This window comes from Simochromis diagramma, unplaced genomic scaffold (genome assembly GCF_900408965.1).
Source record: "Simochromis diagramma unplaced genomic scaffold, fSimDia1.1 OVJJ01000421.1, whole genome shotgun sequence".
Classification (NCBI taxonomy): Eukaryota; Metazoa; Chordata; class Actinopteri; order Cichliformes; family Cichlidae; genus Simochromis; species Simochromis diagramma.
This window is the reverse complement of record NW_024387250.1, coordinates 4126695-4141705: the sequence shown is the minus strand read 5'-3', so window position 1 is coordinate 4141705 and position 15011 is coordinate 4126695. Positions and strand designations below refer to the sequence as shown.

Below are 15011 nucleotides of genomic sequence, written 5' to 3'. Positions count from 1 at the left end.
AGAAGAAGAAGATGAAAATGAACAGAGAAAAAACAAAAACAGGAAGTCACAACTGTGCATTATGTATCACTTGTTACGGATTCAAATATTGGGGATGGATGAGTTTATTATAAATGCATGTACTGTGTATGTGCTGTTCTTTCGTGGAAAGGCCAAGAGATCCACACCAGAAGAACAAAGAGATGTGTCATTCCTGCACTCTGTAATTTCAACAGAAAGGCAGGCATCTGTTATCAGTTCTCCAAAACCTTGAAGGGAAGAACTCAGTTTGTTTTCACATTGTTACGGATTCAAATATTGGGGATGGATACAAGAGGAAAAACCAAAATAACAACACTGGTCCGGCCGGGTTGAGTCAAACGATGATTTTAATGATCACACGCGTGGGAGATGGACACCGTACGCAGACAGCACCAGATCTCAAAATGGTGGAGCATTGATCAAACTCTTATAGCTTCTAGTGGCCCCCACCTAATCATAAAAGCCTAAACATTCACATTCTTTCTCTCACCTAAGCTACGACCTTGGCTCCCTGTTTATCTGCTCCTGCTGAGATGGGGCAGAAAACCTCTCCAGTATGTTCTGTTCTCTTCTAATCAGACAAATAAGGCGATGACTTTCTGCGAACAGTATTTCTTATAACTCAGCAGTATAATGCATCATATAACAATATCATTCATTCACAATAAATCAGCAGTCTAATGTAATGCAAATCAGTTTAACAAATGCAATAGTTATCACCTTCTTCTAATTCAGGAGAATAATGCAAACTAAAACTACATAATAATTCACAATCTTTAATTAGGGGTATAACATGGCATAAAATAATATTATAATCCCACACACTTTAAATAGGGAGTTATGTAAAATTGATATTTTGTTTTGCAATTTTAAAAAGCAGTTATCTTTCATTAAAAAAAAAATACATATTTTCAGTGTAGAAATCAACTGTAGTTGAACATACATGGGGGGCATTACTGTAGCAATGTCATTTGTTAGTGTGCAGAGTTGTGAATCTGTTTGACCTGGATTAGTCTGTTTTATGAATGCCTATAAAAAAATAAAATTAAAAAAAAATCTATTAAGATGTGAGACCAGAGGTTCATGACTGTGTAAAATAACAGTTTGTGCATACATAGATCATCAAAACAAATTAAAACTACAATGAAAAGTTTTTACCTGTGTAAAAGACTCAGTATGTGAATTATACACTAATAATAAAAAGAGAAGAGTACAAATGGCCTCATTATTATTGAAAACTTTACAAACTACACATTTTTTCAGCTTTTTACAGCTTCTTATACTCCTCACAGCTGAGTGACTTTTTAAACATCTCATATTTACAGAATCTTTTACACACACACCCAAAAAGTGAACTTTTATAGATTTGTGTACACATCTCCTGTACGTTTCACTTATTAACATATTTTAGCAAACCTGTTTTCCAAATCCTATAAATCAGCCTGCACATCCAGACACATGAGTAGTTCTCTATGCACATTATTGGATGATATCACTAGAGAAGTGCTCCCATATATAGACATCATATTATTCACAGATACTCTGTGAGATGCACTAATGTCTTTGCTCTTTAACTTGACAAGGACTGATTCATTGGTGATTTTATATCTTAAAAGAAAAAAAACAAAAAGCAGAGCTTTCTGGCGATTATGACATTTATTTATGGAATTTAATCAGTACACATCAGTATTATTACTCATGATTACTTTTGAGGTATTTTTTTTCCCAGTCTATCATGACTGTTATACAGTCACAAGGTATTTTTGGCTATTGCGTTTAGAGTTCGGACTTTGCTCACATCTGCCACCTTCAGGCCGTACTCAGGTGCTGAGAAAGAAGCTCCCATTGAGACGCAGGTGTTCCTGCACAACGTCAAGAGAAGAGAAGAAGAAGAGAATTATATAGAAAAAATAATAATTAGATCAACATGAAGTTGCAAGAAGTCTCCTAATGCATGCAACCAAAGGGACAGATCCCACCTCTCGCCTGAGACTGGAAAATAAACACACCTGAACTTCATTGCAGATTCCCGGCTGGAGCGGGCTGAGCAGTGAAACTCTTGAGCCCCTGACCCCTCTAATATTCTCTGTAGGTTCCTTTCTGTGATGCCTCCTCCTGTTATCAAAACAAAAACAAAAACAGTGACAGTGAATAAATAAATAAGGTTGTAAAAATACACACATAAATAACAAAGGAGCAATGGCGGAGGCACTAACCAGGCATTATGATAATTCTGCCCTTAGCCTGTTGAGTAGAAATGATGTGAAAATTAAAGGTTTTATGAAAGATCAAGAACAATAACCTAACAGCTATTAGAGTTTCATATGTCTGCATGTAAAGAAAGACATTCATATGGGTACACGTACTTGATCAACAAGCCGTTTAATGAGAGGCAGTCCCTCCAAAGCGGAGCTGTCACAGCCACTAGTCAACACACGCTCGAACCCTAACGATATCAGCGCCTCCAGAGCTACTGCTGGGTCATGAACCATGTCAAAAGCTGCAGTAGGATCATGATTAGTGTCATAATAAAAGCCCAGGCTTAATAATATATCATTAAGACGTTCTTTACCTTTTCGGAGCTATACCTGATAATAGCATTATGCAAGGCTTTTATTCCATTAAGAATTTGTGATGCTTTTTAAGAGTAACTGTAGCTGAAAAGAATTTTAAAAGCTTAAAGCTGAAAAGCACTTTGAAGAAGAAACTTTTACCTCGGTGGAAGGTGACAGGCAAGGGACGGGCAGCAGCTAGTGTGCAAAAAAGTAAGAAAACAAAAGAAAGAAATGGAAAAGTACAAAATGTCAAACAAAAGTGCAAAACTGTGAAATACGACTTGTATAATATAAGCAATATCAGCATTTTTTTCCTACCTTTATGAAAGCCATCACTCATAGCCAGCTGTACTGCTATACTCTATATCAAAGATTGTTGGCTTCACTTTTTTATACTGCATATTGCAAGTAACAATGCAAAGATAGTGATAAAAACTTGAGAGAATATATAGTGTCTGATCTTTGGAGGTTAGCCCTACCATGTTCTGAGGTCTCAGTAGGACCTTTGGAAATATGATGAACTCATAGTGCTGGTTGATTTCGCTTAACATGGGTCACAACTACCTTGTGGAGATGTAGTGCATTTCCTTCTCTGGAGAGCTGACATATGACGGGCTACATGAAACCTTGTGTGAGATTAAAACTGGATTACCAAGCCTGCTGTAACACGTCTTTACCTGTGCATCTTCATAACAAGTGGTGTCCCATAATAAATTTGCTATATTTGCATAGTAAAAATACAAATATTGGATACTCAAGCCTACTAGTTCAAACTCTCTGCACTCCTGACAACCTGTAAACTTTTCCTCTTTCACAAAAACAAAATTACTGAAACAAACTGGTGTCTGTTTCAATGTTATCCCTTAACTAACGGCAAAAATACAGAGCAAAGTGTCCATCAGTTGATTGGATGATTTGAACTTTTCTGGTATGCTTTTCCATACATGTGAATGGGTTATTCAGACCAAAACAATGTAATTTAATAAATGTTTTGGAGGTAAGCGAAACAGTGTGCAGGAGTTACATTCAATTGTTTTGCACACTATCATGTCTGCACCTCCTAATACAGTTTCCGGAAGATCTTTTGTTGATCCCTTAATAAATAATGAACTCAAGTTAAGGTCAAACGCTCATGTTTAGACTGCAAGTGCTTTAGGCCTTGTAAAATTATTGGTTTTCTTTTTAAGTGAAAACATGTGAAGAATGAAGGGTACAGAAATATTGGCTCTTGTGTGTTTTGCCAGCTTTTTCAGAACTTTACAATTCAACAGCAAGTTCATGTTTATTTTTATTTTTTGTGGCTAAATAAAAGGTGCCACACTGAAGGAAAAGGAAGGAAATCTGATGTGACATGATTAATATAGAAATAGCCCGATCAAAAGTTTAAGACCACTTGAAAAATGGCAACAATGGCCTGTTTCAGTTTAACCGTTGTTTTCAATAAATTGCAATCTCAAATAAATGTTTTGTCTCACACCCATTTCTTCTTGTTGCATGTTGAAGCTCTACTTGGAAGCTTGTTAAGACCCAACCATGCAAAATATTACTTTTTGCCATTTTTCAGCATTTGATTGGGACTGTATTATGGATCTGTCTTATCATTGAAAAGTGACTAAAAATCTTGGACATAGCAATGAAATTTCTGTGGCTTTTACACTATTGTGATAATATTTTGCCTTTCTGACTTGCATTTCATTTTTTAGGAAAGTATATTTACAATATTGCAGTATTGGAAACAATCTGGGGATACTATTTAGAATAAATCACAAGTCTCTACAATATAAACCAGAAATATTTAATTTTAAAAGAAGGCATATGTTTTTGTGTACTCTTTCTAAAGGTTGATGGTGTTTCCTCAATCTATCGAACTCATAGATATAATTCTTATAACTATTGGTTTATTTTTAGTGTTACTGTATATATTCTGTCTGGCCTTTTCATTGTTATTTAGAGTGATGTAACAAATCAGGTCAAATATATAAAGAGACCATACCCAATAACTCCATGCAGAGCTCTGCATCCACCCGTCCATCTTCTGTCAAGGCACCCAGAACGAGCCCATCGGCTCCTTGGCTCTTCATAAGCTCTATGTCCTTTCTCATCACGTCCACTTCAAGGTCGGAGTACAGGAAGTCGCCCCCACGAGGGCGTATCATTACATAGATGGGGATTTTGACATACTGCTTCACTACATGTAGCACACCTGGAGTAAAGTACAGGTGGAATTATGTGTCATGCAACAAATGCCCAGGCTTCCTATATAAAATAGGATAATGCTTAGTACAGACTATGGACTACTGAAGACATAGTTAATTGGGTTCAAGTTATAAAGGCATTATATGTATTTATATGAAACTCTGCGAATCAGAGGGTGGAATAAAATTGTTCAACAGTGGTTGCTGTATTGGACTAAACACAGAGAGTAGGTATGTATATTACACAGTCATAATAAACTGGTATGGCACAACGTAGGGGAAGCAGCGGAAAAGAGAACATCAAAAGTAATAAAAACCAATAATAGACATGAATAGACATAGCAGCCAAAATAAAACTCTCCACAGCACAAGCAACATCCATCATGTCTCTGACTTTATCCCACCAAACTGAACCAGTATGACCTTCAGAGACATGATGACAGCAAACCTGCAGAGAGGGCGGTAAGAACGACAAGGATCTACACACTTTAATGCTTTTCTTTCATGAACTGGGCTGCAGTCACATAGAAAGAAATTGCTTAGGAAGGTTTCTAACCGACTGAAGTGTGTCTAGGTGGCATAACAAGAGCCAATCGAGTTCTCTAAATACTAAGAAAAGGTTTTTATTCTTTTATTTTACCTCTCTTAGCAGAGGCTGCATCGGAGCAGGCTTTATGAAAGAAAAGGACATAATGACATCCCGTAATTCAAAGAGATACACTACCTGACTATTATTAAAAACAAACATAGCCACAATCAACAGCTAACACATTAACTGTGTTTTTTTTTTTTATTCTATTTTATGTCATAGTCTGCTGATGTTTAGATTTGTTAAAGGGTATATAAACCCACAGGTGACCTCTAAACATCATACTCCTACTTTTGAAGTAGAGCTGTGTGTAAGAACAGTCAAATTCTATGTGCATCCTGTTCTTTTTTCCCCAAGTCCTTATTAAATCTCTTTTTCCATGGAGGTCATAGTAATGTGATTGGGAAAGGGTAGAAAGTCTTTTTGACCCAAGCCTTGTCTGTTAGATAGTATTTAAGGATTTTCCAGAAGATGGCAGTAATGCAACTTGGCAGGTTCCAGTTGACTAAAACCTGAAAGATCTGCTGGCGCCTGATGCCACAGCTTTTCTTTTCTTTTTCTTTTTTTTTGTTTTGTTTTTTGCTAGGGGTATCTGCAGATGCTAGAAGAAATCCTGCTCACCTAGACTCGGAGTGAGCCCACCCTCCAGAAGACTAGAGCACAGCTCAAGTCGACCCGCACCTGCCAGGACAGACAAGTTCTGATTACACCTATATAGACTTTTACAGCCTGTAATCTTTGAGGAATTAAATAACACCGCATGCCAATTTAATACTCATGGTAGAGATATGTCTGAGCTAACACTTCATTATTATGCAACCTTTAACTCTGTTTTTAAGTAGAACTGCCTGTGCATGACCAATCTAGCAAGCACGCCACAGTGAGTTTAATAATAGTAGGGCATGACAGTGTTCACTACTGTTCACTTTACTGACCTCCTTGTTCAGCATTGACAGCAGACTCCACTGAGTCCACGCACACCTCCATTAAAAAGCACTCTGCCATACTGACAGTCTAATAAGAGACAGGAATACAGTTAGTGAGCAAACAAGATTACGTGAAAACTCCTCAGTTAACACGTTCATTCATCTTTAGGTTTTAACTACTACTACAGCTACCTGTTAAATCCACGTCTTATCGACTCATGGAACCGTATCAGTCGTTTAAAAACGATATGAAGTCAGGTCATGTTTTGTGAGACTTACTTCAGCTCATACAGCTAGTCCGTAGATCACCGTTTTCCGGGTCGTTGAATTCAAAACACGCGATTAGACGGGTGAGAATATATAAACGTTTTATGATGCATTACTGGGCGAAATGCGACGTATGCCCGCCCATGCAGGATACGCCTGAAAGCAAAACAAGCCCCCCTCCCCCCAAACGTTCTAGTCTGTGTAATATAATTTCGAAAGCCTGGTATATTATTTATATGTATATATATTTTGTTGTATATATATATTTATTTATGTTGAGTATGTTTCGTTCCTGACAAAAAAAAAAACATACATTTTATTTAGTGAGTAAATTTCTTGTGACGTCAGAAGGTCAAAGTTGAAACTGGCCGTTAGGAAACCAGCCGGGTGACAGCACAGTAACAAACGTGCTGAAGCTTTTGCAACACTGTTGGATAACTTCAGCACTAGCGCCGAGTCTGAGAGCACAGAGATGTTAATTTCGTCGTTGCGGACAACGATTTTTTGCGGGTGCAGAAGTGCTGGAAAGGGCTTTCAGTACAGCACCGTGAGTATGACTTGTGTTAGCCGCTAATTTTAGCCAATAGCTTAAGTAAGCATCATTGGGAAGGTCACACGCTGCCAGTAATATACACAATATGTCACATTACACATCTGTCAGCTGCTCTTTGTTCAGCTTTGTTTTTAATATGTGTTTGAATTAGTTAGGACAGGTAACATTAGCTGTCTAGGTGTACTCAAGAGTAGTCACGTCCAACAGCTAACTTACATCACCCATGTCTAGGCAATGCAAACTCTTAGATTAGCATTTGAGCTGAAAAAATAAATTCAGAATGGAAGAACTAATATCATAGACCCTTTAAGAAGGTTTTTGATTTATCAGTAACTAAATTTCCAGAAAAGATAGTGATATCAAATTCAGCAATACCGTAAGCCTTTGTTTAAAAGCTTGAAGTAAAGTAGGTTAATTAGGTCTTACATATCTAAAACTATAGAATCACCTTACATGTGTTGTGCTTTCGTAATTTGTTAACATGCTGCTTATATGTGAGTATATGTGTGTGGTGCACTATATTGGAGGACAGCTAGACACTGGTGAGGTGTGGGGTAGCAGTGACAGATGGGTTCAAGGTGGGGGGTGTCACTGCATCCAAAGCCACAGTGAAGAAGAAAGTGCAGGCAGTCGTGGGTGTGGGTGGAGACCAATGCCAGGGGTGATTTGTGACAGATAAGATAAACCTTTATTAGTCCCGCATGTGGGAAATTTGTTGGGTCACGGCAGAAAGTGGACAGTGCAAAGTTACAAGCAGCAAAAATTAAGAAAATCAGTGGAATAGAATAGGATAAAAGGAATAACATGCGATATAAAATAGAATAAAATACTATGTTTCGTCAGATAAATTACACTTAGTGGTACTGCATGTGTGTGTCTGTCTGCATATGTGTGGTCATCCACAGAGTCTTTGTTGTGGAGTCTGACAGCAGATAAGAGGAACAGCTCAGGTTGAGCGGACAAAATTAAAGAAGAAAGGTTGAGATGGGTTGGACATGTGCAGAGAAGGGATAGTCGATGTACTGGATGAAGGATGCTGAGTGTAAATGACATTTAAAATGACATTTTTTTTTTTTATAATAAGGTAAAGTTGAAGCTTTAATGCTTGTGTTGTCCATCATCATTTCAAGCCACTTCTCCCTTTTATTTACATTAGCGTTCACCGCTTCGAAAATGGCTCTTGAAGAGAGGTCACAGCACCGTCACGGTGGAGGGAGGAACGTCCACTTCAGCAGCAGCAGCAGCTTCTGTCCCCAATGCAGCCTCAAATCGCATAGTGGGTCGATGGTTACTTGGCTGCAGTGGACTGGTGGTTGGGGCTATTGTCTTGGGTGGCGTCACAAGGTACGCATGTTTTAAAATTAGTATGTCTGTATGTACTACTTACTCACTGAAGTACTGTTAACAGGCATTTACTACATTGCTGTATTTTTATGTATTTATTTTTTTATTAGACTGACAGAATCTGGGCTTTCCATGGTTGATTGGCATCTGGTGAGAGAGATGAAACCACCACAGTCAGAAGGAGAGTGGGAAGCTGAGTTTTCAAAGTACCAGCAGTTTCCAGAATTCAAAATGTAAGGTCTCATTTTTCAGAATCACAGTACATAAAGGCCTGATAAATTTAATTAAATGTGTCTCTGTGTTATGTATTGGTCTGGTCTAATGCGGCAATTAGTTAATTTGGTATTATTATGTGTTTTGTTTGTTTAGATTGAACCATAACATGACTTTGCCAGAGTTTAAGTTTATCTTCTACATGGAATGGGGACATCGTATGTGGGGCAGGCTGGTTGGCTTGGCATACATCCTCCCCACTATTTACTTCTGGAAAAAAGGATACTTCACTCGCTCCATGAAGGGAAAAGTGCTGGGTCTTTGTGGATTTGTCTTCTTCCAGGTAAGACACAGCTGTGGAAATGAGAAGATCACTGGAAATAATCATTACCTCATGCCTGATTTAGACTTCTGCAGTGAATCTTTGTTGAGCCTACATCATAACCTGCAGAAGTAGCCATTAGTAAACTTATTTGTCCCTCAATGCTTTCTACCTCTTTGTGCATTCTCTCACTTGTATTTCTGGCAGTTGCAGCTTCTTTTCACACTGACATTGCTGACATTTCTGAGTCCTTATATTTTATGCTATAATTATCATTCCGTATATTGAGACGTTAGTCTGTCACTGACAAGTTTAAAAACTCCGGCGTAAAAGTAGCCGGAATTGTACAGAAGGAATCAGCTGTACTGAACAGGCTGCGTTGTTAGTTTCAGATGTGTTTTGGATTTACGTCATAGCTAATTCTCAGTCACTTGTAGCATTGTTGTTGTTCTTTTTTCTTTAAATAGGTTGATTGTACTAATATTTAATTATTGTCACCATCGGGTTTATTATAAATGTAAAGTAAGGAATGTGTATACATGTGTTTGTTTTGTCAGGGCCTTCTGGGGTGGTACATGGTGAAAAGCGGGTTGGAGGAGAAGCCCGAGTCTCATGACATCCCTCGTGTCAGCCAGTATCGTCTGAGCGCCCATCTTGGTTCTGCCTTATTGCTCTACTGTGCCAGTATGTGGACAGGGCTTACTCTGCTGCTGCCAGCTCACAGGGTACAGAGGGACACTTGCCTACAGAAAAAACACAAATGATAAATTTTGGAGAAATGTAAAGTGAAACAGTCTTTTTTTTTTTTTTAACTTGAATAATGGCACCTCTTTCACAGATAGCAGAAACCAAAAAACTCATGCAGCTCAGGAGGTTTGCCAAGGGTACTGGTGGACTCGTCTTCCTCACTGCTCTTTCAGGTACTGCTGGATCTTAAGAGAATTCAGTGTCACAAATGGGGTCGCAGAATCTGTCTACCGAAGTGCTGCTTTCAGTCTCAAGCCACTTTGGGGAAACAAAGTGAACTACCTGTAACTACAGCAAAATTGCACAGAAATTTCCTCAAAAAGCAGGATGTTAATAGTGAAGACGACCATCATAGAAGCATAGGTGTTCTTTAAAGTGGCACTTGTTCTGACAGAACATAGGAAGCTCTTGGTAAATGGCAATGATGCTAGAGGAGCAGTTAGAATTTGACATGTGCAAATGGTTTTTCAGTCCCGGAAGAGTAGGAGTCCACAATACATCTTCAAAGTGTTCTGCTTATTTGCATCTGCAAAAAGCACAATGTGTTACATAAAATTCTTCAACTGTAAATTCACAACAAGACTGACTAATGAATACTAGAGTGACAGTCACTCAGAGTCATTCATGGCAACTCACAGCTGACTCCATTAGAGTAACCCTAAGTGTATATAGAGTCACATTTCCTCTCTTAACAGGCGCATACTACGCCAGTCACCTCATAGTCTGTACGAAGCTTCACACTTTGACTCTGAAACTTATGGTTTGAGGAAAGACATTTGGCCTGCTACCCCATGTAATGTTTTTGGGCTACAATTTGAGTACTGTATCTTGGCTTTTGGTAAATGTTGAAACAAAAAGCTTATTCATCTGATTTGATTTTAATCGAAAGGTCTTTTGTAAAGTTGGCTCTTAGAGGGCAAATGGGTTGAGCGGTTGTGTAGAAAAGTAAAGTTAATGTAATTAAAGGCAATACAAATGTGGTTTAATCTCTATTCATGGAGATGTATTTGAATCATTTATGCATGTACCTTTACACAGGTGCCTTTGTCGCTGGTTTGGATGCTGGGCTTGTTTATAACTCCTTCCCTAAGATGGCAGATAGATGGATTCCTGATGATCTGCTGGCCTTCTCTCCGACCCTCAAGAATTTCTTCGAAAATCCCACCACTGTGCAATTTGATCATAGAATTTTGGTATGCTATTATAGCTAAAAAATGTTGGCATTTCATTGTTTTTATTCTAATTAAACATAATATTTCCAAGTTTTATAACTCTTTTAGATTGATGTGTAATGAAATGTTAATATGTACCCTTCAAGATGTCTTTTTCTTTTCCCAGGGGATTACTTCTCTGACTGCAATTACAGGCCTGTATCTGTTCTCAAGGAGAATGATGCTTCCCAAGAGGGCTAAGATTGCCATCAGCCTCCTGGCAGCAATGGCCTATACACAGGTAGGCTAGAAGACACTGTAATTGCTATACAAATAGGTCCATTACCCTTCAGTATAAACAAATTGTGCTTTTGTGCTTTTCAGGTTGCACTGGGTATCGCCACGCTGTTACTTTATGTCCCCACTCCGCTGGCTGCAACTCACCAGTCTGGCTCAGTGGCTCTTCTCTCGCTGGCTATTTGGGTTCTGGCAGAGCTTCGCAGAATGCCCAAGTAAATTTCTGCTGTTTTACAGAGAAAACCTATCCCTGGTCGCTGCAGGTCAAAGTTTTAAGAGGCAGTAGTGAACTCGAAAAACATGAAAATGTGTTCTTTATTTAATGATGGACTTTTCTGTATATGCTGAAGCATCTGTTCAGTGGGGTATGTCAGCCCCCACTTAAAAAGCTCAAACAATTTCACCCCTGCACATTGCAATCTTTTTTTCCCCCAATCACGAGTAATAGAAATCACAATACAAGTTAAACTTTATTTAAATAAAGATAATATTCCTAAAGTGGGAAAAAAAGAAATCACATTCATTAAATTCAGTTTTACTTGAGATTTTTTCCACCGGTCATCCATGTCCCACTTGCTGTGCTCATGATACTTTACACAGGAGAGTCCTTAAAAAAATATGCATCAAGGCCGTCATCAGGAATACACTCAAATGATTGCGAAAGCTTTTGCTGTCAGAGAAACCCAACTTGTGAAGTGTTTTGCTGTGCCAGGAATTTCACTAGAACATACAAAACAAAACAAAATTTTCAGCTTTAATAACCTGGCGGTTGAAGGCTGTGTACATGGTTTGGAGTCAGCTGGTTCTTCAGAAATGTAGACTGAATTACTGTATTTGTTGATGTTCACACTTTTAAAAAATGTTCTGGATGACATTTTGGTTATGAAATTGTCACATGGTCGGGTGAATCTGCATAGATACTACTGCCTGTTAGTGGAAGGAGACCTGGCTCCTGGGATGGTTTATGTAATTATGTATATTTAAGATGTAAATGTTTCCTGTTGACATTATGATGAATCATAATTTGAATATTATTATGGACATTGCCTATTTCCCTTTTTTTGGACTCACAGATGTGGAAAAAGGGGGAATTTATGATGACTCTCCCAAAGCACTGAAAGTGTACCAGAATGAATAAAAGCAGGTCCTCACTTAAGCTGATATACACTGTTTTTTCCTGCTGTGACAGGTCAAAATGTCAAATGTTATAGCTACAGGTACTTTGTACTTTATCTCACTGAAAGGACTTATTTTAATAAAGACAATTTATGTATAGTCTGATAAATTCACACGCCAGTCCATTTTGCATAGTAACTGTGTTTTTTGTTTTTTTATTATCTCTGTACAAAATATACACATTTTGAATATGTTATGCAACCAGTTTAGGCTAGCTAGACAGTCAGTACCACGGGTTAGTAGGTTTTCCTTGTTCTAGACACAGTACATGCGGGTATAGACAGGTTTTCCTTGTGTTTGGGGAAAAGAACATAACTGTGGGCAGGAACAATCAGAGCCAAACCATTCTTCCAGAACGTATAAATGTAAAAACTGCAGAACATAAAAAAAATAAGAAATTGCAGGGCCGGAAGTGCATATTTTAACCAGGGCCGTTATAGTGTGCTCTGAGAGGAAGGAGACGTTGGGTGAGTGGAGAACATTATTGCTATTTCATGTTCGTTTCAGCTTTTAAGACACTTGGCCGATTTAATTACGGCCTGAGTGCCTCACATCATCTCACATTTGTGTTGCTTAGTTCTAGTGTGAAAAGAAGCAAATAAGTGGTTGCAAATTGCTCTAAAATAATTAATCTGAGCCTAATGGATGGGTTCACAACCTAAAATTGCACTTGACAGCGTGCAGGTAAACTACATGTAGTCTACCTCTTATCTCTGATTGCCCCTTATCCAGCTTGATACCCAGTAACTCCCTCTGTCTTCACCCACAGGTGGGCTAAATGTCTTACCTTAAGTGGCTTTATGTACCTTTTTAATTGATATCTTTTCTTTGGTGTTACAGAGAGAGGGAGAATAAGAAATGGAGTGAACAACGGGGGCACAGAAAAAAGAAAACTGCTATCAAACTTTGTCTTGCACTTGCTACACACAATCACTTTATGCCTCCTTGAAATGGAAATAGTCAGATTTAATGCAAAAAGGGTGTGGAGACTTTTGTGTTTTTTCAAGTGGTAGAACCTGTGACAACCACATGACATTTCAGATTACAATAAGTTCACAAATACAATCTGCAATCTAATAAACTTCTCTTTGAATGTATATTCATAGACTAGTACGATTGTGGTATGTCATTCCCATGTCGAGAGAAGCTGCTAGGGTCAAAACGGCTCATTAAATTATAGTGCAATCCCCACATTGTACAGCCTAATATCACACCACTGGGAATGCTAGAAAATGTACAACAGTCAATAGACAACTACTGTTAGGATTGTAATAGTTTGGAAGGCCGGGAATTACTCTACCAAAATCCTGTGAATGAAGGTGGGTGTTGTGTCACAAGAGTCTTGCATTTGTAAGACAGATGACATCTCCTGTTACACATGCACGCACACATACGCAAAGGGTGAGGCACCTGTGAATGACTAGGACAGCAGACAGACGAGCAGACTTTGGAGTATCTCTGTAAATACATAAGTAGATATTAGTGACATCATCATGCGATATTGAAATCAGTCCCTTGTGGAAAAAACGAGTTTGAAGCTCCCTCCGTAAGACGGAATCGCTCGGATCACCAGTTTGTTGGTTGCTCCCTCAGGAAGTGTCTTTTTCTCTCTTGTCCACCAGGTGGCTGTAGATTCATTTCTATTTGTATGGCCAGCAAATGAGCCATGAGTCTTAACGGCTCCAGGAAGGTGTTACCCACATGCACAGAGGCAAGATCAGGTTCACAATGCCATCTCTCAGCCATTACGGAGGAAAGGGGGAAAAGTGATCTGAGATCAGGGTTTAGGGAGAGCATCCTTCTTCTGAGTTCAACCATTAAAAGGCTGTGATAGTCCCTCCGTCAGCAAGAGCAATAAAAGTTCAAATAAAACAGGCAGGGGCTGGTTGGGTGTTAGGTGTGCAGGTGGCTGTGAGCCCACTGCTTGCTTGCTTTCTCTGTGTCTCTGGGATAAAACATAAGGTTCTGCATGATGAGGATGGGCGCTGGGGACTCTCCTTTGTTGCTTGGAGGAAGCCACTGGGGGGTCCAGTTAGAGGGAGGGGGCCCTCTCTGTGTCCTCAGGACTCAGCTCTCAACAGAGACACGAGCACAAGCTTGCAAGTCGGGAGACAGCCACACACACGCAACACACATGCAATCAGACTCTTTCTCTCTCTCTTCAATCCCGTATTCCTCTTACACACCCACACACACGTACCCCTCTCTGGTGCCAGTGTCCTCACTGGTCCAGATGTTTAGATGACATTGTCAAACAGCTGCATGGACTGCATGATGTTCTCATCCTACAAAGAGGTAAGAGATGTGCACGAGTTTATGTGCAATTTGTGGCTTTATGGAGAGTTATGTGCATAAAATAGTTCTTGGTCAGGTGCAGTGATTTCCTAGAAAGAGCAAGACTAGATGTCTCCCCTGACTTTCTTTATGTTACAATTAGCTCACTCTCCAGTTGTAGTTACATGATTAGCGTGGTGGGATTCTAAAGAAGTGCATTTCTAAAAATGTTTTCAATACTCCTTCAGGATTTGGAATGCTCTACCTTTTTGCAAGACTCAATGAATTCATCTATGGTGACCACCCCATCATTATTCCGGTCCATTTTCTGAAATGAAAATACAACAACCAGACATTTATTTGGCTAACAGCATCATTGTT

At 38.9% G+C, this 15011-nt stretch overlaps 3 protein-coding genes across 9 annotated transcripts in view; 1 reads left to right on the top strand and 2 right to left on the bottom strand.

Moving 5' to 3' along the window:
• Positions 1-1658: 1658 nt before the first annotated feature.
• cutc (cutC copper transporter homolog (E. coli)) lies at positions 1659-6679 on the bottom strand. Of its 2 annotated transcripts, none has more exons than XM_040001154.1 (9): positions 6566-6679; positions 6296-6374; positions 5982-6041; positions 4570-4779; positions 2736-2771; positions 2388-2521; positions 2238-2265; positions 2031-2136; positions 1659-1883 (listed from the first exon to the last, which is right to left on the bottom strand). In XM_040001154.1, the coding sequence occupies exons 2-9, from the start codon at positions 6363-6365 to the stop codon at positions 1772-1774; spliced, it is 756 nt and encodes a 251-aa protein (XP_039857088.1). In that variant the 5' UTR covers positions 6366-6374; positions 6566-6679; the 3' UTR covers positions 1659-1771. The 2 variants fall into 2 exon arrangements, with proteins under 2 accessions (XP_039857088.1, XP_039857087.1); XM_040001153.1 differs by having other exon boundaries at positions 6479-6616.
• Positions 6680-6899: 220 nt separating this feature from the next.
• On the top strand, positions 6900-12336 carry LOC120714765 (cytochrome c oxidase assembly protein COX15 homolog). The gene is made up of 9 exons (XM_040001145.1): positions 6900-7100; positions 8263-8450; positions 8561-8683; positions 8820-9006; positions 9543-9710; positions 9824-9905; positions 10771-10925; positions 11071-11184; positions 11268-12336. Exons 1-9 carry the CDS (start codon positions 7026-7028, stop codon positions 11397-11399), a joined length of 1224 nt encoding a protein of 407 aa, XP_039857079.1. The 5' UTR covers positions 6900-7025; the 3' UTR covers positions 11400-12336.
• A 145-nt stretch (positions 12337-12481) lies between these two features.
• LOC120714766 (Kv channel-interacting protein 2-like) overlaps positions 12482-15011 on the bottom strand; it is a 110530-nt gene continuing 108000 nt past the window's right edge. For all 6 annotated transcript variants that reach the window (XM_040001152.1, XM_040001146.1, XM_040001151.1 and 3 more), the window contains 2 exons: positions 14896-14958; positions 12482-14641 (listed from right to left, as the gene is read on the bottom strand). In XM_040001152.1, coding sequence (XP_039857086.1) covers positions 14594-14641; positions 14896-14958 — 111 coding nt within the window. In that variant the 3' untranslated portion in view covers positions 12482-14593. The remainder of the gene's footprint in view (positions 14642-14895; positions 14959-15011) is intronic.

Excerpts from the sequence above, each read along its gene's own strand:
- cutc (XM_040001154.1), bottom strand. The coding sequence starts at position 6,365 with ATGGCAGAGTGCTTTTTAATGGAGGTGTGCGTGGACTCAGTGGAGTCT. Across the intron at positions 4,780-5,981 it reads TGGGCTCACTCCGAGTCTAG|GTGTGCTACATGTAGTGAAG; the intron begins GTGAGCAGGATT and ends ACTTTACTCCAG. Across the intron at positions 2,772-4,569 it reads GCTCTGCATGGAGTTATTGG|CTGCTGCCCGTCCCTTGCCT; the intron begins GTATGGTCTCTT and ends TTTGCACACTAG.
- LOC120714765 (XM_040001145.1), top strand. The coding sequence starts at position 7,026 with ATGTTAATTTCGTCGTTGCGGACAACGATTTTTTGCGGGTGCAGAAGT. Across the intron at positions 7,101-8,262 it reads AGGGCTTTCAGTACAGCACC|CGTTCACCGCTTCGAAAATG; the intron begins GTGAGTATGACT and ends TATTTACATTAG. Across the intron at positions 8,684-8,819 it reads CAGTTTCCAGAATTCAAAAT|ATTGAACCATAACATGACTT; the intron begins GTAAGGTCTCAT and ends TTGTTTGTTTAG.